The 24,440-nt window shown below is 37.6% G+C and overlaps 1 protein-coding gene across 3 annotated transcripts in view; it reads left to right on the top strand.

Moving 5' to 3' along the window:
- Nucleotides 1-24,440, top strand: part of LOC118271914 (atypical protein kinase C) — a 203,834-nt gene that overhangs the window by 79,447 nt on the left and 99,947 nt on the right. The window contains exons 1-2 of one of the 3 annotated variants that reach the window (XM_035588178.2): nt 65-263; nt 10,728-11,367. The exons of the other annotated variants lie outside the window; for them this stretch is intronic. Of the exons in view, the coding sequence (XP_035444071.1) occupies nt 10,791-11,367 (577 nt within the window). The 5' untranslated portion in view covers nt 65-263; nt 10,728-10,790. Of the gene's footprint in view, nt 1-64; nt 264-10,727; nt 11,368-24,440 lie in introns of those variants that run through there. 3 annotated transcript variants of the gene reach the window in all.

The raw sequence follows: 24,440 nt of genomic DNA, 5'->3' as shown, positions 1-24,440 counted from the left end.
ATTACATCAATCGGGGGAGGAGACCGCGCGGTTCACGCAGGCGCGGCCCTTGTCGGCCCAGTCCCGCTCCGGCCGCGCTGCCCGCCGCACTTCGCTCTCGCGGGCGCTCGACCCGGCGGCGACTCGCCCGCTGCCTTTTCTACGACCCCCACAAATACGAGTGTTGTACGCATCCCGGTTACCATCGCCGACTGGCTCCGGATCGAACCCGCCGAGTGTCCACTGTCAAGCCACGAAGGTCATCCACGTGCCCATCCCGTTGCGTAAGTTCGGGAAAGCGAAAACTCGCCGAAAACGAACCTCTTCTCCTATTGACACGCGAGAAAAACAAACGTACTTGAATATCGATCACACCGTGTTTATCATTGCCATGGCGTGCGAATACGGGGAGCACTCCATGTGTGTTTATACCGCGGGCCGAGTAAATAGTGTATCGTATTGGATGTGTCGGCGAGGTTAGAAGTGGCTTTCTTTTTTAATGGGGTAATCCGGACCGCGCCCGCGGTCTTTTAACCCTATAGTACGCAAGTGCTGGTTGACCTTAAAACCGAGGCTCGGGGACGAAAGTTTCAGCATGATAACATGTTTGTTTATGAAGCCATAAAACTGCTATATTAATGTTCTTTGATAAAGATCTCGTAAGAGGGTTACCCAATATTGTACTCGGAACTTAGTTTAAGCTCGGTCTAATGTCGTTCTATGTAACGGCCATGTGCAAAAATAAATTATATTGTGAGTCTAGTAATTTAAGCAACAGTAATGTTGGGCATAATTTACGTCGCTAATAACCACGCTAACAACGCATACATATTTCAACCGTCGCCTGAGCCCTAACTCTTATTTTTTATTCTTGGGCAAACGTAGTATTTGCACTGTTGCTTCGTTTTCCCGTATTTATATTCGAGGGAGGTTCTCAACTTTTTTTAATCGCCTCTAATGACTTCTTCCCCTAATTAATGACCCTTGACAGTTCACAAATTAGAATTTTCCGGAAAATTTCGTGCTAGCTTTTAGAAAATTCGAATACGTATTTATCATCTGTATTTCAAAGGAACTTTCTTTAGAAAAACTAATGATTCTACGAAATGAGTACGAATGTATTCCTTGATGACATTAAAAATGGAATGGAATCGCGTCACGAAACATAAATTCAGTTGTAGTAATGGTCAATCACGCCACACAATAAGCATTTCAAAGGAAACCTATGATTTAGCTGTACTTCTAAGCACTAGTTACCCGTACTCCAACGTACAATGAGTAAAATAATTCCAAGAGAATATTCCTCACGATTTCTTTCTTATTATTTTCAAATTCAATATTATTGTAACAAATAATTAATTCACATTCCCCAGCTAAGAGCACCGCAAAGTTTCGCCACAATTCTCATCTACATTTTTACGTTTATTTTTTACCTCTTCAGAAAAATATAATCTGTTCTCATCGGTCGACATTATAATATTTTTCCTTTCACAAAAGTACTTATTATTGAACAACAATTATTTACCGATTACATGTAGACGATATAATAACTCTTCATTTCGATAAGAGCATCGATTTCTTGAGAGCTTAAGCTTTCCACTTCTGTTTTCTACTGAAATTATATTCTTCAACTCATTTATTGAGTAACAGAATTAATATCGATACTAGATATAAATTAAACCTTCTTTTCTGATCTTTTTAGCTTTTTTCTGAGGTGGGAAAATCATCGAATGTCTTGGAGAAAAGGAATGTCAGACTCTTACTAACTAAAAACCATCCCGTTTTTACTCGTGCTTTTCGAGCCGGAGCCCTTAGTACACCGCTAGACAATCCTCAATTCTATTCTAGCTTAAAGGATACCAGTATAGATTCTTATAAGTAACCAACACTTTAATTACGACAAAAGTAAAGTCAAACAGAAAATAGATATAATTAACGTATTGGTAGCATATAGTTTAGGGCCGGCTTATTCTATTAATGGAACAACCCTTAAACTTTCACATAGAAAACACCAAGTTATCTAATACGTGACTTAGGGTCATCCCAAAACATATCTGTATTTCTTTATCTCTCAGCCAAAGATCCATCCATCAGAACCATTCTTAACTTTTCCAAGTTGAAAGGACCACGGAACCTTCTATTTCCAGCCTTTCACAATATTAATGTACTAAATTAACTTATAACTTTAAGCATTCATCCTTCTACGTCGTACAAAGTCCGGATGACCTATAAAATGTTAACTTAGGTAACAGGCTACATTGGCCGTGGTACCGTGGTAAAACTTAAGGGATCCCGCCTGAAATTTACATAGGGTCTTTTGAATTAGTTTTCGTTCTCTTTGAGTTTCGTTCGAATTATATCTACTGTTTTTGTAGATTAACATAACATTGTGGCCTGTTAGACGGGTATAAAAGATAAGCAGATATGTATATCGTACTCACTTTTTCTTTGATTTCTTTGATTCTGATGTCTGATACAATATACATGAATCGAAACTACTCTTGTCTGTCGGTATATGAGACACAATAGAATATACATTGTGTCTCGCGTAGATCTGCGTTCATATTTAGTTCGATCGGCATAGCACGGGTTAAGAAATTAGTAGAGACTTTAGTCATTCATATTAATTACACTACTATTAGCTTACCAAGACCAAGATATTAACCGAACCAAGATCGACAGAAACAAGAAGACATTAGTTACAAAAAAATTCAACTAGTTAATACGGTTAACTCTCGCGAAAATGACTATTTCATACTATTTATTAAACTTCGCGCTATTACACTTGCAAACAGCAAGACATACATCAACAGTTAATAACTGTACTTCGTTGAAAAATGCTTGTAACATTGTAACTCACTTAGCCCAGTTTTATTTGAACACTTAATAATCTAGTCCACCCGTTTTGTAGCTATAAATAATTTTGTACATCAATTAATTTTGCTTCCGTAACCTTCCATTCTTTTTATCCTTCGTTTTACATTAAGCGGGTCGTTTACCAAGTAATACCTTATCATTTTAATATTTTTTAAGTAGGGCGACTTGTAAAGAATAGGAAGTAAACGGTTCCCTTGATATGAGCTGTAGTCACGACAACTTTTAATCACAGAATAACGTAGATAGGTACTTAAGATAACTACTTTAATCACTAAAGAAGTCTTATGCTCGCTTTACCATTCTCGTCTACATTTTAACCCTAGTCACTTAACACGCTTCGACAAAATTTGCTATTATTAATCGGTGCGTCACAGCAATTCACTGTCAGTGGAGCCCTTTCGAGATGTATTCAGGTTCATAAGGTACATAAGTGCAATAGTTTTTGAGATATTGAAATCTTTTTTGAAGGGTACAGCCGAATGTTTAAGGAAGCCTTAAGCTAAGATAGGTGATGTTCAACGACATTTTCGGTTTTTATTGATGTGTAAGTGGGACTTATCTGTACAAGGAAGGGGTTAGTTTAGGTGCTACGTCACACTAAGTTTTACTTAAGAAGATGATTAAGGGGTGGTAGGTGAAAACGACCATTAGAGTACTTTTCAATGTAATAAGTAAACGGTATTCTAGATGAATAAAACATTAGATAAGAGACATTAAAATCCGCAGCGGATTAAACAGTCTCTAAGATTACATTGAAACCACGAGAGGCGTTCAGTTGTTGATGTGTGCCAGCTCGCGGCCCATTGAAGCGGATGGATTTAGCCCCAAACAAAATTAAGCCCGCCACTGACTCTCGACAACAGAATAAATTGCACGAGAAACGTTTGTATTTAATTAAGACAGCGAAGAGATTGTGGAATTTTTTAAATCGCTGCTCAAAGGACCAGTTTTTTCAAACAACCGCTGTTACGAAAGGGTTATAGTCATGTTTTCTTATGAAATGTACTTTTTTATTTCCGATGAATCATTTGTTAAACATCATTTGAGAAACAATCTTGGTTTCCTAAAACTCCACTGTTCTAAATTAGTTATGTTTTTCGGCTTACTCACATAATTGTTTGATGGGGAACTCGACTAGTTTTAAGCCATTCCAGAGGCTCATATTCATGAACATCATTCCGCGACACACGACGGTCCACTATTCTATGAAAATGTCCGTACAATTTTCAATTCCTTGTTTAAGTTAAACTGTAATATTGACTTTACTACTCAATATCGCAATTAACTAATACCCTAATGAACCTTACAGCCCTCAATATAAAATATATTTTGGACCTCCCTTAATTCAGTGTGACCTTTAACATTAAAACTTGTGATGGATTATCATCAGGACTTGCCTGTCCTTCAACATTTAAGTAAAGTTTTGTGAATCGGCTTTTATATAAAAATGTCTCTAATTAACAACTAATTGCCAGTAAATGTTATAATTGGCGTAGTTTTGTTGTTTTAAATATAGTTTCGTATTTAATGATTACGCATGACTTGCTTCGTAGAATAATTCATTGTGATTTGTTCTGTACCTTTAGTACGAGTTTGCTTTATATTGAACGAAAACGAAACGACGAGTGAACCAACCAATACTGAATGTAATTGTAGTTAATTACGTTTTTAATTACATATTTGGTATGGATTATAGTAATAGCGTGGTAATTGTAAATTATTTTAAGGAACAAGACAATTCCATTTAATTGTTTTCATTAAAAGATTATCGCGATTCTGCACCGATTTTGATACAGTTTTCAGAAAAGTGTACTAAAGTCACTTGCAAGCAAGTTCTATTAGGTATAGTATTAACCGACTTCAAAAAAGAAATTGAAGGCGGTCTTTTTAAAGTTAGTTTACTGAAAATTATTATTCCTTTAATCGCCACATAGGTTACCGGTGATCTACGTTCCCCGAGGATTTGCCTTAAACAGTTTTCATGGGGGTAGACATGTTTTTATAAGAATTGTTTAGTTGCCAATCCTTACGCGTGGCGCTATTCACTTTTTTTCGGCTACGAAACGAAAATGTAAACGTCAAACGTTCGTACCCCAGTTCATAAATCGTGAAAATATTCTCCTTCGTGTTGGTGCTCTGTCGTATTGTTCCATGCAGAATTTATTAAACTCTATCTTTTTTCATTATCCTTGTTTTGTTCGGGACAAATATTTATGGCCGGTATTTATGAAATATTCAAACGAATGTACAAGATTTAGAGGTGTTCGTATTAGGGCCTTAGATGCTGCTTTTAGCTCTAAGTGTATACGTAATTTATTGCCGACCTCGTTCATTATTTTGTGTTAGGAAAATAAGTGAATTTAAATAATTATTGTAAATGTTCGTTTTAACTCGAGCACAACATTATTAAACACTTGAAAGTATTAAAAAATACACCTTAAACGCCTCCTCAGGTGACCACTTGTAAAACTGTTGAACCGAAACAGTAATTATTTTCCTTCTCGGTGTTTTTCCTTAAATCAAAAGATAGACAGTGACAGACGTTTTGTTTTCCTAAATTACGACAAAGATTGAGTGCCGTATCTCGAAACTGTCTTATTTTGTAATAACTTTTCGAGAAACATTTGTTAAAAATGTTATCTCGCACTTTTATACTTTTCTTCATTGGAGGGTATTTGTAAAAAATGACAATGTAGAAGCTAATGGCGCCCACCGTGAGACTGATTAGTCGGCAGTTGTAAACAAAATATTTTCTGAATTCTAATTGCCAATACTCATTTATATGGAAGTAACAGCCATTGTCATAAATATTTCCAAGTTCACGCTTATCTTATATATCACCTTTTAAAGATAAAAGTAATATATTTTCTTTATCTTTCTCCAAAAAACGTGAAAGGAAAACAACTCGCGCATAAGTCATAAAGAATCAACTGAGCGTAACTTTCTGTTATTTTTCCGTTACTTACTGCGCTAGCGGGGGGTAGGCAGGGTTGTATTATTTATGTAGCATTGCAGCCGTTTAACTGTGCAATTAATAGCTTATATTACCTTTGAACGGTGCCAAAGCAGCGTTAAAGCTGTTGGCGCTGTTCACTGTTTTGGAAACTGGTTTAGAATACCCATTTTAGGTAATAATTGGTACTGTATTTTGAAATAGCAAAACATAAAATAGAACAATAAATATATTTATGATCGTAGTTAATATGGCCAAATTTTCTCAAAGTCCTTAAAGATATTCTCGAGTAAATTTTAAGGTTTTAGAGTTGAACTAAGTTTAAAAAAATGTAGTTTATCTCGGCTTCTATAGGTAATATAAAGTAATAGCTACTGAATACATATAAACTACTTAACTACAAACAGTATTACGCAGCTAAAACAGCTCACTAAGCTCGCCTAGCATCATAAATAGAGGGGGAGACAACAAATCCTTAGGAAATATAACTGTCATAGTGTACGTGCGTCAGGTGGACCCCCTCCCCCACTAATTCAACAGTTTTATGACGCACTACCGATCGTAAACTAGTCTAAAAACCTTCCGTCACTCTATTTCTACGGCTTTCGTTAGTAAAGCCAACTTTATAGAGCATTGTATTCCTTTAATCTTATAAATTAAAGTTTTATTACTATTTTTATTTCTATACTGCCTCGGTGGCCTAGTGGTTGCAAGTGCTGGGCGAGGGGTCTCGGGTTCGATTCCCGCACAGAGCAACTCTTTGTGTGATCCACAAATTGTTATTTCGGGTCTGGGTGTCATGTGCATGTGAACTTGTATGTTTGTAAACGCACCCACGACACAGGAGAAAATACAAGTGTGGGGCAACGTTTAAAAAAAATGTGCGAATGGAATGTCAAATAAGGTGATGTTGAGGTATAAAGGTCAGTGATGTCATAAGCCCGGGTAAATCACGGCTGGCTGAAGACAATAAGTCAACATGTGTAGGCATTTTCCTTCAAGGGTGGGGATTTGATATTACGGAGATGTATAATGTTACTTTATGGTCTAGATGTGACCCTTATCAAATTTATATAATGTTTGTTGCTATGTGATTTTCTGTGTAGAGGGCGACTTTAAACGATGTAGACTTTAGACTGAATCAGCTTAAGAATAGCCTCAATAAATCATTTTGAAATATTATTTCGAAACGAATAAATAGTTCTGTCAATTATTCATTCATTCTTTTCACGTCGCTTTTTAAAATGCATTTGAAAAAAGAATTTCACAAAAAATAAAAACCCATTTCAACCATTAAATAAATGTACTCACTCTAAATGTATTTAACAAACGACCTATGAATAAAAGGTCAAAGTTCGAAATGCGAAATAAACGCATGTTTGTGAAAAAAAAAAACGAGCCATTTCACCAATAATAAAATATATTTGCTGGTTTTATTACTAGCCTGTTCGCTACCCAATACGAATGTCAGTTGTTAAAAATTCACGTAGATACGTACGGACAAAAATATTTTCGTTTTTCATTCATTGTATGAACATAAATACATTTTTAAAATTAAATTGCTTGGCTCTCGGAGTCGGCTAGTTTCCACGTTTGCGAATGCAAATGCGATTGTACAGGGATCATTCGATTCGAAGGTTCGTGTTATCGTTTTTCATGATAGTAAACCCGGTATTATTGTTAATACTGTTTTTAATCTCAATTCGATATATTTTTTACAATTTTAAATTCGCATAATGGTGATTGTTTCATTCGTGGACTGGTGAGCACGTTCCTTTGTTTAAAATAGTAGTGGTATTTTAAGTATTTGTATTGAATTCAGTACCCTTAGTATGAGTTTGCTTTATGTTTATTGGTTAGTTGATTCGAGCCGGCCAATCAGAGCGCTAAACGGGCACTCGTTTCGATTACGTTAAACGTTAAGGAAACTCGTACTATGGATACAGAATTTTCTACCTCTGCCATAAGTAAGTTTAACAAATAACAGAATACAAGCACAAGCGAGCACTTACTTCATTTTGTTTTGTACGGTAGTTTAATGTCTCATAAACTGTCTTGCACTATCTTTTGTCGTCCCCTTGTCAATACCCGGAGTTACGTAAGGCTTTAGGCATCCGTGGAGCGTTATACGGAGTCAGTCCGCCGTGTAATGTCGTTCCACACTTTAACAGCCCTCTAAAATGCCTTGGACGTCAATCTATCCGATGACAGAGCCCGGAACACAGCACTAAAGGCTTCAGGCCTCACTAATAAATGCCAAAAGCACTCACACACTACACTCCAAATGAAGTATAAAAGAAAGGCTCTTTATCAAGTCCATTTTCAGTCCCGAGATGAAATACCTGCGGGACAGCAATGGATACAACAATGAATACATTTTGATTTGGAAAATACTATGAAATATCAGTATTATTTTTGTTGCTGTCAGTTACCAGGAATAAAATTGGAGAAACGCCGCATTTCTCCTCAGGGACTGAATACACATAAAGTTTGTGATCCGCGCGGTATCGCGACATATTTACGGAAACGGTTCGTTATTTGACCCGGTTCAAGTGTAGTTTGAATCAGAACTTGATTTTATTGACGGATTTTGAAATTTAACTATCGTTTTATCGATACTCGAAATTGTATTGCAGAATAATGCTCTATTTTGTGTAGGAGTATGATTAGCGTTAATTAATTAATCATCTTCAGAACACATTCTTCGGAAAATTATTTAATTAAAGAAGAGATCGGATAAAAACTTGGAACGTAAGATATGAGCGAAGTAAAAATAGGAAAGCGAAGTTTCCTCGTGAAAATACGCCTACAAAAAGTTTAATCTTGTAAAAGCGGCGTGCTAAGTCGAGATTCAGCATTTAATTAGTGAGCACGTAAGATATGTATCTTCGATATACCTAGCTGTGGGCGTATGACTGTGTACTTTGTATCTGTGCTGACGTCAAACAACTCATAATGAAATAACTTCGCTCCTAATGCTGTAATTTCTTAGCTGTTGTTGTGGTTCATTTTACGCGAAAACTCGTGATGGCTTCAGTGATTGTATGGCGTGATTCGTTCTGTCGTATTCTTGCATAGTGAAATTTTTATTTATATTTTAACATTACACAATTACACATGTTATGCTTTAAACAATTTTTAGAAGTATTATTATTATAGTAAATATCAAACTTTGACACATTACTATTAGTTTCGAAACTAAAACAAATTTCTATTTGCTTACCTAGCTCTTGGGAGACACAGCTCACTTTCTCTGCGATATTATGCGAGCTAATATGACAGTGAAAACGTCATTAACAGTCTTTTTATGACTTAAATAAGGAAAACGGTGACTTTAAAATGTAAAAATTTGATCTATCATTCTAGATCTTATTTAATTTTATCACACAATCTCGGTTGACGGTTGACTAACGGGTACGCGAACATTCTAGACGTAATTTTCTTTCATCCTCAAATCCTATTCAGAATGTTAACTGTACCGACGCATAAAGCTGGATGTGTGATGTCGGGTCCCATGGCAATACGTGTCGGATACTCTTTGCTTAATATAATACAGCGCCGGTTTACGTCAACATTTCTATACATAGGCACTTGTATTTAAGGCTTACGGCATCACTAGTCCATGTACTACATGTTTGTTAATACACAAGTATGTAGTGTATCATGTATGTTATGTAGTAGTTCTCTTCATCTCCCAAATGCTCAGCTTGTTACCCAAAGCCTCGTTGTCCAAAAGGTGTTAAACAAAAGCACCTAACGAATTAAATCCTCACTCAAAATGCCAAGTGTATTCGTCCCCAAAAATATAAAAGCCTTTTACACGAAACTCATTTAAACGCAGCGACATTTACTTTAAAACAAAATAAGCATATCAAAATGACATCACCCGTTTTCAAGTTATAAATGTCAGCAGAAACAATGTGACAGTGTTTTATGTGCAAAGATAACAAGGAGTGAATTTATTGTTTACTCTGTTTATTATGTCGCCCATTGATCTGGCTCCTACTGAATTTATAGTGAGTTGGCTAAAACTGGCGCAGCGGAACCGCAGCGACGCACCCCTCGTCTGAAGAGGCTTACACTGTCAGCTTGTATCGCGCCGGTTTCCGACCCATGGAGCAATACACGTCGGCACCCAGCGCCACCGCACCGCCGCGCCGCGCCGTGCTACTCTGACGTCACCGCTGCACTTTAAATAGGTTACCGCTTAATGAGGCGTGCTAAAAGCCAACTCACAGGTTAAGAAATTATGAAAAGCTATTTTTCGATAGTGAAGCTTTAATGTTTCAAAATGACTTGCTATTATGTGCTATCTGAATGTTACCAACGCTAATTACCCTCTTCGTCACTCTACACAAACAAACATAAATCATTCGCCAATCGTATTTGCCTATTCTGCAGCCGCCAATGCAAGTTCAGCCGTTCAGACGTCCGTTGTTTATTATACGTATATCAGCAGAGTTTCCGTCTCATTTAGTAGGCTTCGAAACTGGCCCGAGTTGAATCAACCCGAATTAGCAGAGCCCACCGAGTCTCGTCACCGCGCCCGATCCTATCGGCGCAATGAGATATGAAATGAAACTCACTGGTTACAATATAAACAGGATTACGCGATTACCTATTCGACGTTGACGCTGACGTAGCTGTCAGCCGAGCGACTAGCTTGTCAAAATATTTTGGGACGTATCACGTGCGCCGCTGTGTGCGGTCACGAAGCTTTGTCTCGGTGGGCTCGGGGCGGCGGCGTCAAAGGAGATTAGGTTCGTTTACACAATTGTCGCGTCCCCTCGGCCGGGCGAAGGCGGCCAGCTCACCGCGCAACCTCGCCCGCCACACGCTCGGATTACGCGGCCCCGGCACTAAAGCCTTCGTGTGCATACGTGGACACTCCAAACTGTGAACGTATACCCCTATTTAGATTCCGCTCTCCGTGTTTATGGCAAGATCTTAATTGACAACAGTGTAAAATCAGTGAATAAAAATGGCGTGGGGATATTGGTCGGCTTCGTCGGTGCTGCCGGATCGCGGTCGGAGCCCGCGTCGTGCGGGCACGTCCGCGGTGCACGTGCACCCCAACCCGCCTACTGCCAGAGAAGTGATGGAAACGCACGACGAGAGCATCATCCACACGGCATCAACGTCACGCGACAGTCGCGACCATTCCGCGTCTCCACACTCGTCGTCAAACGGCGGACATTCGCACCACCAGCACGAGGTCCGGCACGCGGTGCCGGCTAGTGCGTTGTTCGGCGAGAGTTACGGTGAACTATCGAGACGACCGTCGTTAGACCTAGGTTCAGTGCGGAGTGCGTTAGCATCGTGTTCAGGTGGTGGAACATTAAGTGCGGGTTCGACGTTGACTCGAGGTGGCACGTTAGCGGACTACTTGCCGCCGACGCCGTGTCCGCACCACCACCGCGTGTACGTGGACCACCACAAGCACTACGAGCAGCCCATACAGCCGGTGCACGTGGGTGTGGCGCACCACTCACACTCGCACGCCTCCAGCAGGCACCACACTGACGACGAGGACGATCTAGAACCGGCCTATGCTACAGGTATGTAACTAAAGCTCTACTGTTCATACTTTTATCCCAATTTACGAAAGATGAACACATCGACAGCACACGGCCATAAAACGATATCTATTACTGCAGCTACACCAGGCTACACTGACAGCTTTATAGGCTTTCAATATTTTATTCGATACTGCACGATGGAATGAGTATCTGTAAAAGAACGGTCTTCGTATTTTTTCATCTACATTTGACTCGATCGAGTCGATAGCTGACTTCATCTGTTCAAGTTTTACTACTTGCCGCTGCTGTGTTGCCGGCAATCAAAATACGAAATATTATCTTGGAGGGAGTTACTCATTAATTCCCCGCAGCTCCGGCATTGTATTACATTAATTATAAAAGTTTTCCGTCTTATTTCGTTAATGTATTTGTAGCTCTCGTTCTGACCTACTTTTCTGTGAGCATTCTGCGGCTGGTCAGTGTTGCCAACTTCGTAACATTACTTACACATTTCCGTGGAGGAAGGATATCCTACCACATGTCGCAGCCATGTGGGGCTCGAATAAGACTAGACACAGCGCCACTACATATTCTAATACGAAATTTAAAATCAGTTAAAACAAACCACATTTAATACATTAACGGTACAGTTGGCGCGGTGGCTGGGCAACTGGTTGCCGTGCAACTTGTCACGGATTCGATTCCCGCAAGCGTTGTTGTTTCGGTTCTGGGTGTCATGTGTATGTGAAATGGTATGTTTGTAAACGCACCCACAACACAGGCGATAATCCTAATGTGGAGCAATGCTTTTATAAAAATAAAATCTAAATGACGTAACAATTATTTCTAAAAGAATTACGAATGAGAATTCTAATTACTTTCTTGTTCTCAATATTACGAAACAAAGTATTTACGCCTTATCAATTCGCGACATTCATCTTTACATTCATTTGGCGCCTAATGTACCGAACTCGTCCCGAAGTCGGGCACTCTTCCCTCGTCACTCCTGAACCTCTCAGCGATGCTAATCAGTACGTTGTGGTAGATTAACTCAGTATGTACAGTGTACATACTGAGTGAATGTTTTGTGTTCAAACATTCACTCAATGTATTTTGCATCTGTGGTTCAGTAAACTTTTGCCTATTGTTTTGAAATCAAATCAAATGCTATAGAGTTGTTATTTTTTTTTATTGAATTTAAAAAGTCAATCGCTGTTTAATCTTTATTTAAATCTATCTCATTAAGCATACATTTACGTTTAAAATACATGCAATGCAGTTACAACTAGGTATTAAAACGATTTGAATTAATAACTATCTTTATCTATGACTATCCCTGTATAGTGTTTGGCAACTATTCCTTTGTGAACTTAGTAACTGTGACGACTAAGTCTCGATACCAGTGCTGAGACTGAGACAATTAAAAGGCTGATGGTCAAATACTCAAACGTCACTCAATTTTAAGACGCGCTCAAAAATAGTTCTTTCCCTACAAATTCTTTGTAAATGACAGAGATAGGACGATATTTAAATGCTATAGTTAAAATTGAAGAACATTTCAGTATTCCATCGTGAGACAATTAACGAGATCCAGCACCTAATTATATTGAAGTGTCGTTCTTTTAACTTCAAGTACAAAAAATTGTTACAAGTACTACTGTGATTTTTAAAAAAATCTTTTCCACAGTTTTTGATGTATTTTCTTATAATTTAATGCAAGCAACAATTTAGTTTAGTTTGTGAAGTGTAAAGTGACGTTATTTAAGTGCTACATGAAATCGTACTTAAAGTTTTGCCATTAGATGAAACACAAAAATCTAGTTACTTAATGATCAAGAACATTGAAATTCAATCTATCTCTGCCGTTATAATGAAAGTAATATTAATGGCGAATATCCCAAATTTTGACCACAAAAAGGTTTCCTATATCCCTTTTCTTCAGACCGTGTAGGTTTCACATTAAGGTTCGGTGACCCCAGTCCCTTTAGGCTTTGGGTAAGGCACCCTAAAAATAATCTATTCTGAACGTAACTACCACTCGTGTTAAATTTCGTGAGAATACCTATAGCATATGGATCTTCATCCTCTAGTTATTTGGTTTAACCCTTCCCATCTCGCCTCCTACAAGGGTTTCCTCAAAAACCACTTTAAGATTTCAGCCCATGATAGCAAAAACGATTTACTTCGCATTATGCCAGCAAACTCAAACATATATATATATATCAATGTTTTTTAAAGCTCTTATCGTCAACGTGCATCATTGGCTGTAAATGTCACATAAAACTAAAAGTAATGGCCCCCATACATCACGCAGAAATATATTTAAATTTGTATATGAACTGAGGCCTGATGCATTCGCAAGCTCAGATATGAACAGAAGAGCGAGTGAATGAATGAATGAAAACGTCGAGAATGCTTTGCAGCGAATGTAATTAAACGTCCCATTCACCTGGCGACGAATGTAACTCAACAACGACCCGAGTACGACCTACATTCATTCGAGTTCATTCATTCGTTCAACTACGCACAAATTATGGATATATAGTGTATGCGTACTTAAGCGGAATGCATGCATTCTTTTTTTTTCAAGCCTTAGAGCCTTTGTTGCATGTTTTTCTGCAGAATTTTTCACATAAAAATGTTTATTTTTTCTTTGTCTGGCATTAAAAATAAAAGTTTCTAGTTTTAATTTTTTTAAGGGAGAAGTACAACTATCCTTCGCTCTTTCTAGATGTTGTGGAGATACTTAAGTCAACAAAATCCTTCTAATTTGTCAGGCTACTTAGTTAAGTTGAACGTGCACGCCTCATCAATTGACAAACTCGTGTCACTAGCTCGAGTGGGGTTCGACCCCTGCTTCGTAACCTTCCCCACATGTCGCACGAAGAAACCGGTCAAGGTCGAGAAGCTTTTTATTGTTTCAGGTTCAGAATCAGTTACACAATCACCTCGTTCACGCTTGCCTGGCTTCAAATATACACCCTGTATTCGGTACAGTCGCGCACACCTTGTTTACCATTTAACTAAAGTGCCTCCGACGCACGCGCTCAACCTTGAACTGAAAACTGCCTTTTGTACCTTCTCATTAGAATAAAAATAGTAATTTTCATAAAAAAAACTAGTTTTTACCAACAAAAACATAAGTGCGGTGTAATACAATGCCTATAGCGTGTTCACAGTCAATCCCCGCGGACGATCTTTATGTTTTTAATTAACATAAACATTTATCGCTCAATGTTGTGGTGTAATGTACTACAGTTAATTGCTTCCCATAGGTACTGTACTTTGTAACTGAAACTACAAGTCTCAACAAGGACATTTTCATTGTTCGCTAGCTTCTGGCAATGGCTTCGCCCGCATTCCCCTTAGATAAAAAGTATCCTATCACCCAAGTTAGCTCATATCATATCTGTATTCCAAATTTCATCATAATCCGTTGAGTAGTTTCATACCGACAAACATCTAAACAAACTTTCACATTTATAGTATTAGTGTGATAAATAGTGTAAAATAACTTTTCTCGCTGACTGTACCAATTGAATTGAAATGATATACTATTTCAAAATAATTTTGTAGTGTCTTAGCTAGCTTTAAACATGGTGTTTTGTCGTGGTTATAGTAATGTAGTTAGTGGTCAATATTTAAAGTAACATCATCGGCTTCTGTTACTAATTCATGGCTATTAAGGTTGATTGGAGTCAATAAGGGTAATAATACTAGCTATTAAGCGATAGACAATTACTCAATTAAACTACCAATGCTTCCACGTTACCAAAATTCTCATACAATTTCAACGATTGAAGGAAAGTCTCCAAATAATTGTTTCCTACCCCTAAATACACAACTGATTGACCCAAAACACAACTCTCTCATGCAATTTTCAACCCTTCTGACTTTTGCTTAGAGTAGAAATTTAATTGAGAACTCTATGTAAAAGGCTAACTTTGCGAAATCTAATTTGGAACTTATGGGTTGGTTTGTGAAGTGCATTTTCCATTGGGTTTGTAACTTTTAAACTTGTTTAAACTTGTTTAGTATTTAGAGTAATATCGGAGAGTATTGAGTGGGTTCAGCGTAGAAGTTTCGAGAACAAAATATTTTGTTTTACGAAAGTATCTTGGTACAAAGTTGAGGGAATTTCTTGTCCTTGTTATTGAGATTTGTCTTATCTTAATAAAATTCAAATAGATATTGATCAAATTAACTTTTATATAGAAACAATGATTTCATATAATTAGATACCCTATTGCCCATTTGTCACAGAATTTTGGAAACATCAATAGCTGAAGAATTCTAAGCACCATTGCAATATGAACTCAACCACATCGAACACAGAGTAAAAAATCCATTAACCTTTACCAAGTCTCATTGCAAAGAATCATCTTAGAAGTTCAATGTTGAGCTGCTTATAAAATATAGAAGTGAACAACTAAAGAAGAACAATTAGGGCTTAACAGACTCAGTACCGGAGTAATACCTAATACTGAAAGTCTTTAATTTAATCCCTGAAGCTTCGTATTACTTTAAACGAGTTACAGTTCCAGTTACCAGTAACTGAGATAATAATCTTGGGAAGTTTTCGTTCTTAGATTTTGTTGTGTATCAGTTATCAGTTTTGTTATACCGTGTGTTGGGTTAAGTAATGGACATGTCACAGTTCTATGGGTTTGTATAGGAAAGGTTTTTTTTTGAGGGGGGAAATCATCCAGTCTCTGTTCCCGTCTTGGGCGAGGCGAGAGAGAGTGTCAGACTCTTACTGTCTAAAAACCGTCCGTAATCCGCTAGGCAGTCTGCAGCCCCGGGTTGGTCCGGATGGTCTAAGGGTTCTTTGAGGTCTGGCTCTGCTCGGGCGGGCGGCGAGCTACCCTTGCTCGTCGTCCACAGACTAAAAGAAGGGGACGAGATATTAGGACGAGATTTCGACTATTTAAAAGAATAGAGCTTTCTCTTTCTGATCCGTTAATGTTACTTACGGCACTGCTCATATAATTCATCCTTATGTCATTTCTGCCTGATATAAATATACAAAGAAAATCAGTTAAGTCCAAATTGCTCCTATATAATTAGAAAAAAATGTCCGTCCGTAGTCCATACATACATATATACAGAGTTCATTGAACCCTTGACCTGTCCACACTGTTACCTATACATCGTAAATGTAGCTATGTATAAATATTGAGGGTGGTATGTATTGTACGGTAACAAGATTTGACCTTGTGGTACTTCACCGTGACCTCTGCAGTGGATCTAAGGGCTAGTGTACACGATATCGCCGACAGTGCCACACCGTCATCGTGTTTTTTTTTTCATTTTACATGTACATCATCATGCCTTTTATCCCCGAAGAGGTAGGCAGAGGTGTAGATCACAGCACGTAATGCCACTGTACATTGTACACCCATTGTGTAATATGTCTTATGTAATAGGGGGTGAGCCTATTGCCATATACTGGGCACAATTCTCCGTGCTACTATTGAAAAAAATTTGAAAAGCTGAAAAAAGGCCAGTAGCATACTTTGCGCGACCCGGGAATCGAACCCGAGACCCCTTATCCGGCAGTCGCACTTGCAACCAGCGAAACAGTTTCCTTTATTTTACTACAAAGACAATACAGTTTCTTCTAGAAAAAGCATACTTGCAAATTATCACTAAAAACTTAAATGTTTTTAGTGGTATGATAAAATCAAGCGGCGTGGTCGCTGTGCGGCCGTATCGTGTACATAAGCCCTAACTCACATGGGAGGTTTACCTGTTTTTATAACCATACATCGACATTTACTTCACGATAGGGGAAGGTAAGTTGTGACATGTTTTTACAACAAGCCACGTTTTGTTGGGTATTTTGTTACCTAACTTAGGAGGTGTGTAAGAAATACCTTGTTAGTTATATTTATTTTGTCCGCTTACTTTTTTTTTAAGTTAATTATTATTGTTTTTAGTAATAGATTTTTTTGTAGCTATTATAGTCCAGTCATTTGGTAGATAAAAAGGGGGTTACCTGGAAAGTTTTCCGGGAGTTTTGAAAATTGGTGAATTTATAGATTTGGGTATGCTCTTTTCGAATTTAAACTTTGCCACCTCGTACAACCGCCGCTCGCGCCGCCATTTTGAAAAAATGGCGCCTAAAAACGGTTTTTTTATTAATATCTCCGTTCCGACGCATTTTACGAAAAAATATTTATCTACAAAATTAAACTAGAATAAATTTCCTACAATTTATGTATTGATAACTTTTTCATAAAATCAATAGTTTTCTGCGTACGAGCGCCGCAAAGTATTATTAGTCCAGTCAAATTAGGATTTCACCTCGGAATTTGAGATACCCAGCTGTAATTTTGTATATACTTGTATATTGACTGCCTGAAACTTGTCTCAAAACCTACATATGGTAGGGTGTAAGCAACTATTAAATTTTAAGGTCCAAAGGTCCCAAAAAACGTTTTTTTGCGCTTTTTTGGAAATATCTCATTTCCTATGGGTTTTTGGTATTTGCATTTAATACCAATATTGTAGAATACAAAATTCTCTACAACTTTTGTCTAAACTTTTTTTTATACGGTGCACCGTTTCCGAGATAGAGGGCGGAGAGCGCGCGGTCACTGCACCTCTTCAAATTTTTTTTTTTTCGTCTAACCTATCCGTGATGGTTGTCTATGGATAGACCATTAAAAATACGTCATGGTTCCTAAAGCCATTTCTGGTCAAAATCAATTGTTTGAAAGATAGACACTTCCAAAGTGGAAAAATGAGGTCTATCGAATGTGTCCTGCCCTCTAACGTTTAAAATAAGTGAGTAAGAAAACTAAAAAAAATATATGCTGTAGATTTTAATGGAAACTTTCAAAGAAAATTGGTTTGAACGAGATGTCATAATTAGTTTCTAAGAATTGATACATTTAAAAAAAACACTTTGTTTGTACACGTGGTGGTGCAGATGAATAATACTATGCGGCGCTCGTACGCCAAAAACTATTGATTTTATGAAAAAGTTATCAATACATAAATTGTAGGAAATTTTTTCTAGTTTAATTTTGTAACTAAATATTTTTTCGTAAAATGCGTCGGAACGGAGATATTAATAAAAAACCGTTTACAAACAATGTGTGTTGTACAAACAGGGGAGTTTCGGTAGGTTCCTGTTTCTGATGTTATATGTGTTATGTTATATGTTCCACTGTGTCCTCCGGGCGGTCTTCGCAGTGATGACACCCGGGCGTTTCCTCCCGCCCAATCAAAAACAGGATCCTACCGAAACTCCTGTGTCCGGTAAGCACCTGCCTCAGGCGGTAGGTGAGGACGCCATGGCGCCTCTCTAGCCACTCCTCAAACAGGGGACTTACCTCTGCAATGACAGCGAGCCCAGCCCTCGGTTGCGACAGTCGTTGCTGCACAACACACATTGTTTGTACACGTGGTGGTGCAGATGAATAATACTTTGCGGCGCTCGTACGCCAAAAACTATTGATTTTATGAAAAAGTTATACATAAATTGTAGGAAATTTTTTCTAGTTTAATTTTGTAAATAAATATTTTTTCGTAAAATGCGTCGGAACGGAGATATTAATAAAAAACCATTTTTAGCCGCCATTTTTTCAATATGGCGGCGCGAGCGGCGGTTGTACGAGGTCGCAAAGTTGAAATTCGAAAAGAGCATACCCAAATCTATAAATTCACCAATTTTCAAAACTCCCGGAAAACTTTCCAGGTAAAACTACCAAATGACTGGACTATTATTGTGTTGTTATTGTTTTGTAGCTAATAAAATGTGCTAGAGGCTCATATTCATGAGTAGCATTCTGCGACACACGACGCAGCGGCTGTCGCATGACTTTAGCATGGCTTGAAACTAGTCAAGTTCCTCGTCAAATAGTTACGTGAGTAAGCCGATAACTTAATTAAAAAAGTATGTCTCACGAAAGTTGTAATAAAATATGACCACTATATGAATCTTAATTTTCTTACCTTCATACCAAATTAGTTGGCTGACTGTACACAAATACTTAATTCATCAGCCAATTTTCTTAACTAAACACACCTACTTATCCCTAAACCACATCTCATACGTTACTTAGGATGAGTTTTATTTGCCTAATAACATAGAGAGTTATAGTTTTCCAACGGTTATAATAAAATGTTACTGCTTTTCCGATAATACATCGAGTGTAGGTATCGAATCGTTACCGTTACGTACATATACGAACGATCGTGAACGTTCAATATACACGGAGAACACGTAAACGTAAAACGTATTAGGTAATTATTGCTAGCTAACTTCTTGAATCTAGGTTTTAATAAGCATTAAAACCTAGATGCCTCTAGTAAACATAAGCGTGTTTACTTGAGAGATCAGTTTAGTTTGAGGTTAATATATATGGGTTTAAGATTGTAGTTTTTGTATCTCGATCTCTTGATTCAGTTTTAAGTATAAAGTACTTTCTTGGCACCAAATGTAAGATGAATGTCTTGGCAACGAAAAAGGAGGAATTAAGAAAATGTGATACAGCGTGTCAAGCTTCATTAAATACATATTTTTTGGCAACCGCTTCCTCGCGACAGCCATGGAAACGTTCTGCTTGAAATCTTAAAAACGAATCAAGAAAATTACCGAAAAAAAGTTAACAAAGAGCTTAAAACTGAAACAAAATAATTGCGGATCAACCCTAAGCTTTGTACAACTTTTACAGAGTTCCTCCCCTTTAACTTCTGAGTGGGTAGGTAGGGTTGTGATTTTTCACAATTAACGGATTCTAATTAAAGGGGTGGCCACGTCGTGTCTTTACGAGCCAATCTCTCCGCCCCATTCCCCAGGGTGTACGTGCACTGAATTCAAGCGAGCCCACCTAATGCCGACCTCTGTACCTTTAACATTTTTCCCTTTTAAATAAACGCAGGGTTAAGGTGAAATATTTTTACTTTTGTGGGTAGTAAAGTGCGAAGACGGGCGGAATGCGGACTCTGAAACGTTTTGGGATATTCAACAGGCCCCAGGTTGATGTTTATATTCTGTTTCTTTTCTTTGCCTCCGTCGTAATTTTGTCTTTTCATGTAACCTGCTCAATTACTTAGATACATGACTAGAAATATATAAGTTCGTATAAAATGCTAGTAGAAATCTACTGATATTCAGGTATCAGCCCTGTGTTTACAGGCTCCTTCAAATAGGAGCGTACGTTTCACAAATGATGAGTAAGCAGTGTCTATTTGCCTTTGATCATCTACAGAACGTTTTCACATTAACGTCGGATTCCTACCTTTCATCGATAATCTTCTTTCAGCAAATAACTTGGTCTAAAAGAATTTCCAATGATAATATTTTCTCTGGAGATGGAAGTCCGCCGCCGTAGAAGGAGGCTATAAGAGCGGCACCTTACAATTTGCATATTCAAACCCTCTCGATGCGAGGGTGCCTCTCCGTGTTGGCGAATTTTTATGTCGACATCGTTGGAGAGATGTCGACGGAATAAGATTTACATGAGATTTTTTTGGTGTGACTTGAGAAATGAAATGTCATTATATTCGTGTGTGATCGAAAAGGAAATGTGTATTACTGACTGATGACTTAGCAGTCTGTGTTATGATTCGGATTGATGAGTTCGTGTGCTCATTTCGACTAATCCGGTTTTTTTTTCAGTTTCGGATAATTTTGTTATATTTTAATGCTTATTTTTTAATGATGGATAATCATCTAAAGTCATCTCCTTCTTAAGTTAGACTCTTGATGATTAAAAAACACCCCGTTCCTACTCCTACTTTTCGATCCGGAGCCCCAGTAACCCGCTGGGGAGGCTGCAGCTCCAGGAATATTTTAATGCTTGCAATTTTACCTTCTTTTTACTATCGTTTTTACTACGGAACCAAGTAGAAACATATGTCAGTCTAAAATACAAAATAACATTTCAGTTCCGTAACTGATGCAGTTATGTTGTTACCCTAAAATTTTCCGATCACTCTCTTACACAAACACGAGTCGAGTCGACACGTGCCAGCAAATTCAATGCAAACTATAACATTTGTAGCGAACTAGCGAGCTCGCCGCCGCTCGCTGTTGACTTACAAACAGCACCTATGTTTGCTCGCTTCGATGCCAGGAACTAAGTGATGGATGACAAGCCTTGCCTTATCAGTACCTATACGATTATATTTGTTGCTACAATTTAGAACGATATAACTTTAACTGAGTCTGTGTTGAGTTGTTGTTTGTGACTCTGTTAGAGTTGTGTTTGGTTTGTGTTGTTCTATTTATTAGTTAATTTAGCTCTTAATTGTGAGCTCCTAATATGTGTTGTGGCTTCTGTTTCGTAATTAGATGCATAGATTGTGTTACATTCTTACAAATTCTATGTGTATGAAACCCAAAAAAATAAAACTAAAACATTCCAAAGCTATTGTTTAAAGCATGATGTGATTAGATAGATAGATTTCTTTTATCAAAATAGGTATCCGTAATAACAAAGAGATGTCATGGTTTTTTTACTCTTACCATCTTTTTGATCTGTCATCGGTCTTCTGCACTGCCTACATACACCTCCAATTCACAATTACTGACTGGCTAGCGATACAAACTGATCCAGATGTGTATCACTTAAGGTTGGGGACACAACAAATTACCCACCTATTAACTGCGGGCTCCTGCCCATTATATGTAAACACGGTCCATGTTACAGAGGAGTCAGCGTGAACCATGCCTTATTGGGATATTTTAATTTAGATGTTTTTGTTCAATAAAGAAGATGGATTCTGAGATTTTATTTACCACTGTTTACTACCAAGGATGATAGTCTAACTCTCCTACATTTAGATTCACTGACGGATAGACTGGACAGACTATTGTTTATTTCTTTATTTGTTGACGTTTCAAAAATACCTAACCTAATTTAATTGGAATAATTGATTTGACTTTTATTTTTTACACTATTATTTTGGACACTATCTGTCCTTATCCGAAGCGACTGGAGTTTTCACACGTACATGAGTATCATATTGATAAACGAATTCTACACTACTCATAGTTCCACCACTAAATTCATTTGGTAAGTTTGAGTGTAAAGTTGATGTGTTTAATTTAGTAGCACGGTGACAACTAAAAGGAGATTTCGCACACAATTTTGGTATTAGGAAATTAAATAGACCGAATAAGCGGTATACAGCAGCGACGCGAACACCTAAATTATGTGTATTACAATGGCTCAACTTAGAACAAAGAACTCAATAAAAAAGACGGATCATAAAGCATAAATCACCAGCCTTTTATCCCTTGGACCGGTTCACATATCTCAGCTACCCGTTATTAATGATTGACATGTATGACGTCACATGCTGAACAAGGGTTGCCTTAATCTACGGTGTTATCGCAACCCTGTATTAAGGGACATAGGATTACACAGGTAATTCGCGCCAGCCTTCTCTATAAGATAATATTTGATGGATGGAATCCGTAATGAGATTGTGATGTGATTTCTAAAGCACGGATTATGGTATATGAAATAAATTGCGAGAAACAATTTGTTGGGATGAAATCGGTTGTGATTATGGGGCAAAGGGTATATTTTATTTTAACCAATTTTATTGTCAAGGTCGCTTTACTATTCAATGAATATTGAATAAAACTACATTCTAATTTGTTCTGGAGTATAAACGCTGAACAATTGTCCGTCTTGCATTCTGTGGTCTTGCATCAAAATTGTTTTAGCGGTTTTAGTGTAAAAGTATACACACAAACTAACAAACCAACTTAATGGGCAATGTAATCGTATTTGAGTATTAGAAGAAATGACGGTTTTATCTTTGCATATATAGCGTTTTTTAATGATCAAACATTGATTTTTCTTCCACAGGCTGAAATCTTGTTACAACTGTATAGCCTGTGTTACTCAGGGATGATGTAGCTTTCTAATGGTGAATGTTTGAAATCGTTCCCTTTGCGTTATCTCGTTAGAACTTTCCCGCGTAACATATAAACAAACAAACAAACAGACCAACCGAATAGTTATTGTAATCGTATTAGAAGAGATAAACCCAAGGAATAAGATTTTTCATAGAAACGTTTTTACCCCTTTCCCCCCCTTGGGGGTTGAATTTCCAAAAATCCTTTCTTAGTGCTCCCCTACATATCCCAAGGAACCTACATTCCAAATTTCAGCTGTCTACGACCAGTAGTTTCGACTGTGCGTTGTCTGTCAGTCAGTCAGTCAGTCAGTCACTCAGTAACGGAAGAGTTTTATATATATAGATAACTGTATCCACATCTACCCAGGTGTGGAGAATGGATATTGGAATCCCATCCTAGTTGCGAATGACATATGGCAACACATATACAGTTCAATGGTGGTGCCCCAGTTCCCCCTATGTTGAATAATAACATCGGAACACCGAAGTAAACAGATATACGCCAATCTCTATTATTTTAGGCAAATACTTCAAAGGGTTGTTTGTTTACCCTCGAAGAGTGGATAAATCTATAATATTCATAGAAAAATGTATTGGGAATATGCTTTAACCAATGTGTGTGGGTTCCAGACTTGGTCCCATGGGAGAATGGAATAAAATGCGGCCAAATACAACTTTTTTCATTTTTATCATAATTTAATTCATTAGAGACTTATACTAGAAAATATCTAGACTATAATTTATCGTTTCGTAATTAAATCACTCACTGAAAGCAATTATTCCGCTTTACAAATATGATTCAGGTTTTCCATCGCATTATCCAAATATGATAATACAAAATTAATTAAAACCCAATCGAGAATGTAATTAGCATACAGTTGTTCGATATCGAAGCTCGTATTGCATCGAAGATAGCAAATAAGCAATTATAAAACCCGTTTTCAATAAAATCGTAAATAGTTTTAAGAAAACCATCTGCTAAAATAGGTTACATTTAATGCCATCTTGGTTTTCACTAATCTATAAGTGACACCTAACAATACAAGTAAAGGGGTTAGTTTAACTGCTAAATAACTTTTACTTTAGAGTTTTTTTTCGAGGTAGAAAATCGTCTAATATTACTTCCTGTGCCTCCAGGGAGACGAGAGTGAATGTCAGACTCTTACTGACTAAAAATCCTGTTCCTACTCCTACTCCTCCTATTCTTCAACCGGAGCCCTGGTAAC

The sequence above is a fragment of the Spodoptera frugiperda genome, chromosome 5 (assembly GCF_023101765.2).
Source record: "Spodoptera frugiperda isolate SF20-4 chromosome 5, AGI-APGP_CSIRO_Sfru_2.0, whole genome shotgun sequence".
Taxonomy (NCBI): domain Eukaryota; kingdom Metazoa; phylum Arthropoda; class Insecta; order Lepidoptera; family Noctuidae; genus Spodoptera; species Spodoptera frugiperda.
This window is presented reverse-complemented; position numbering and strand designations above follow the sequence as displayed.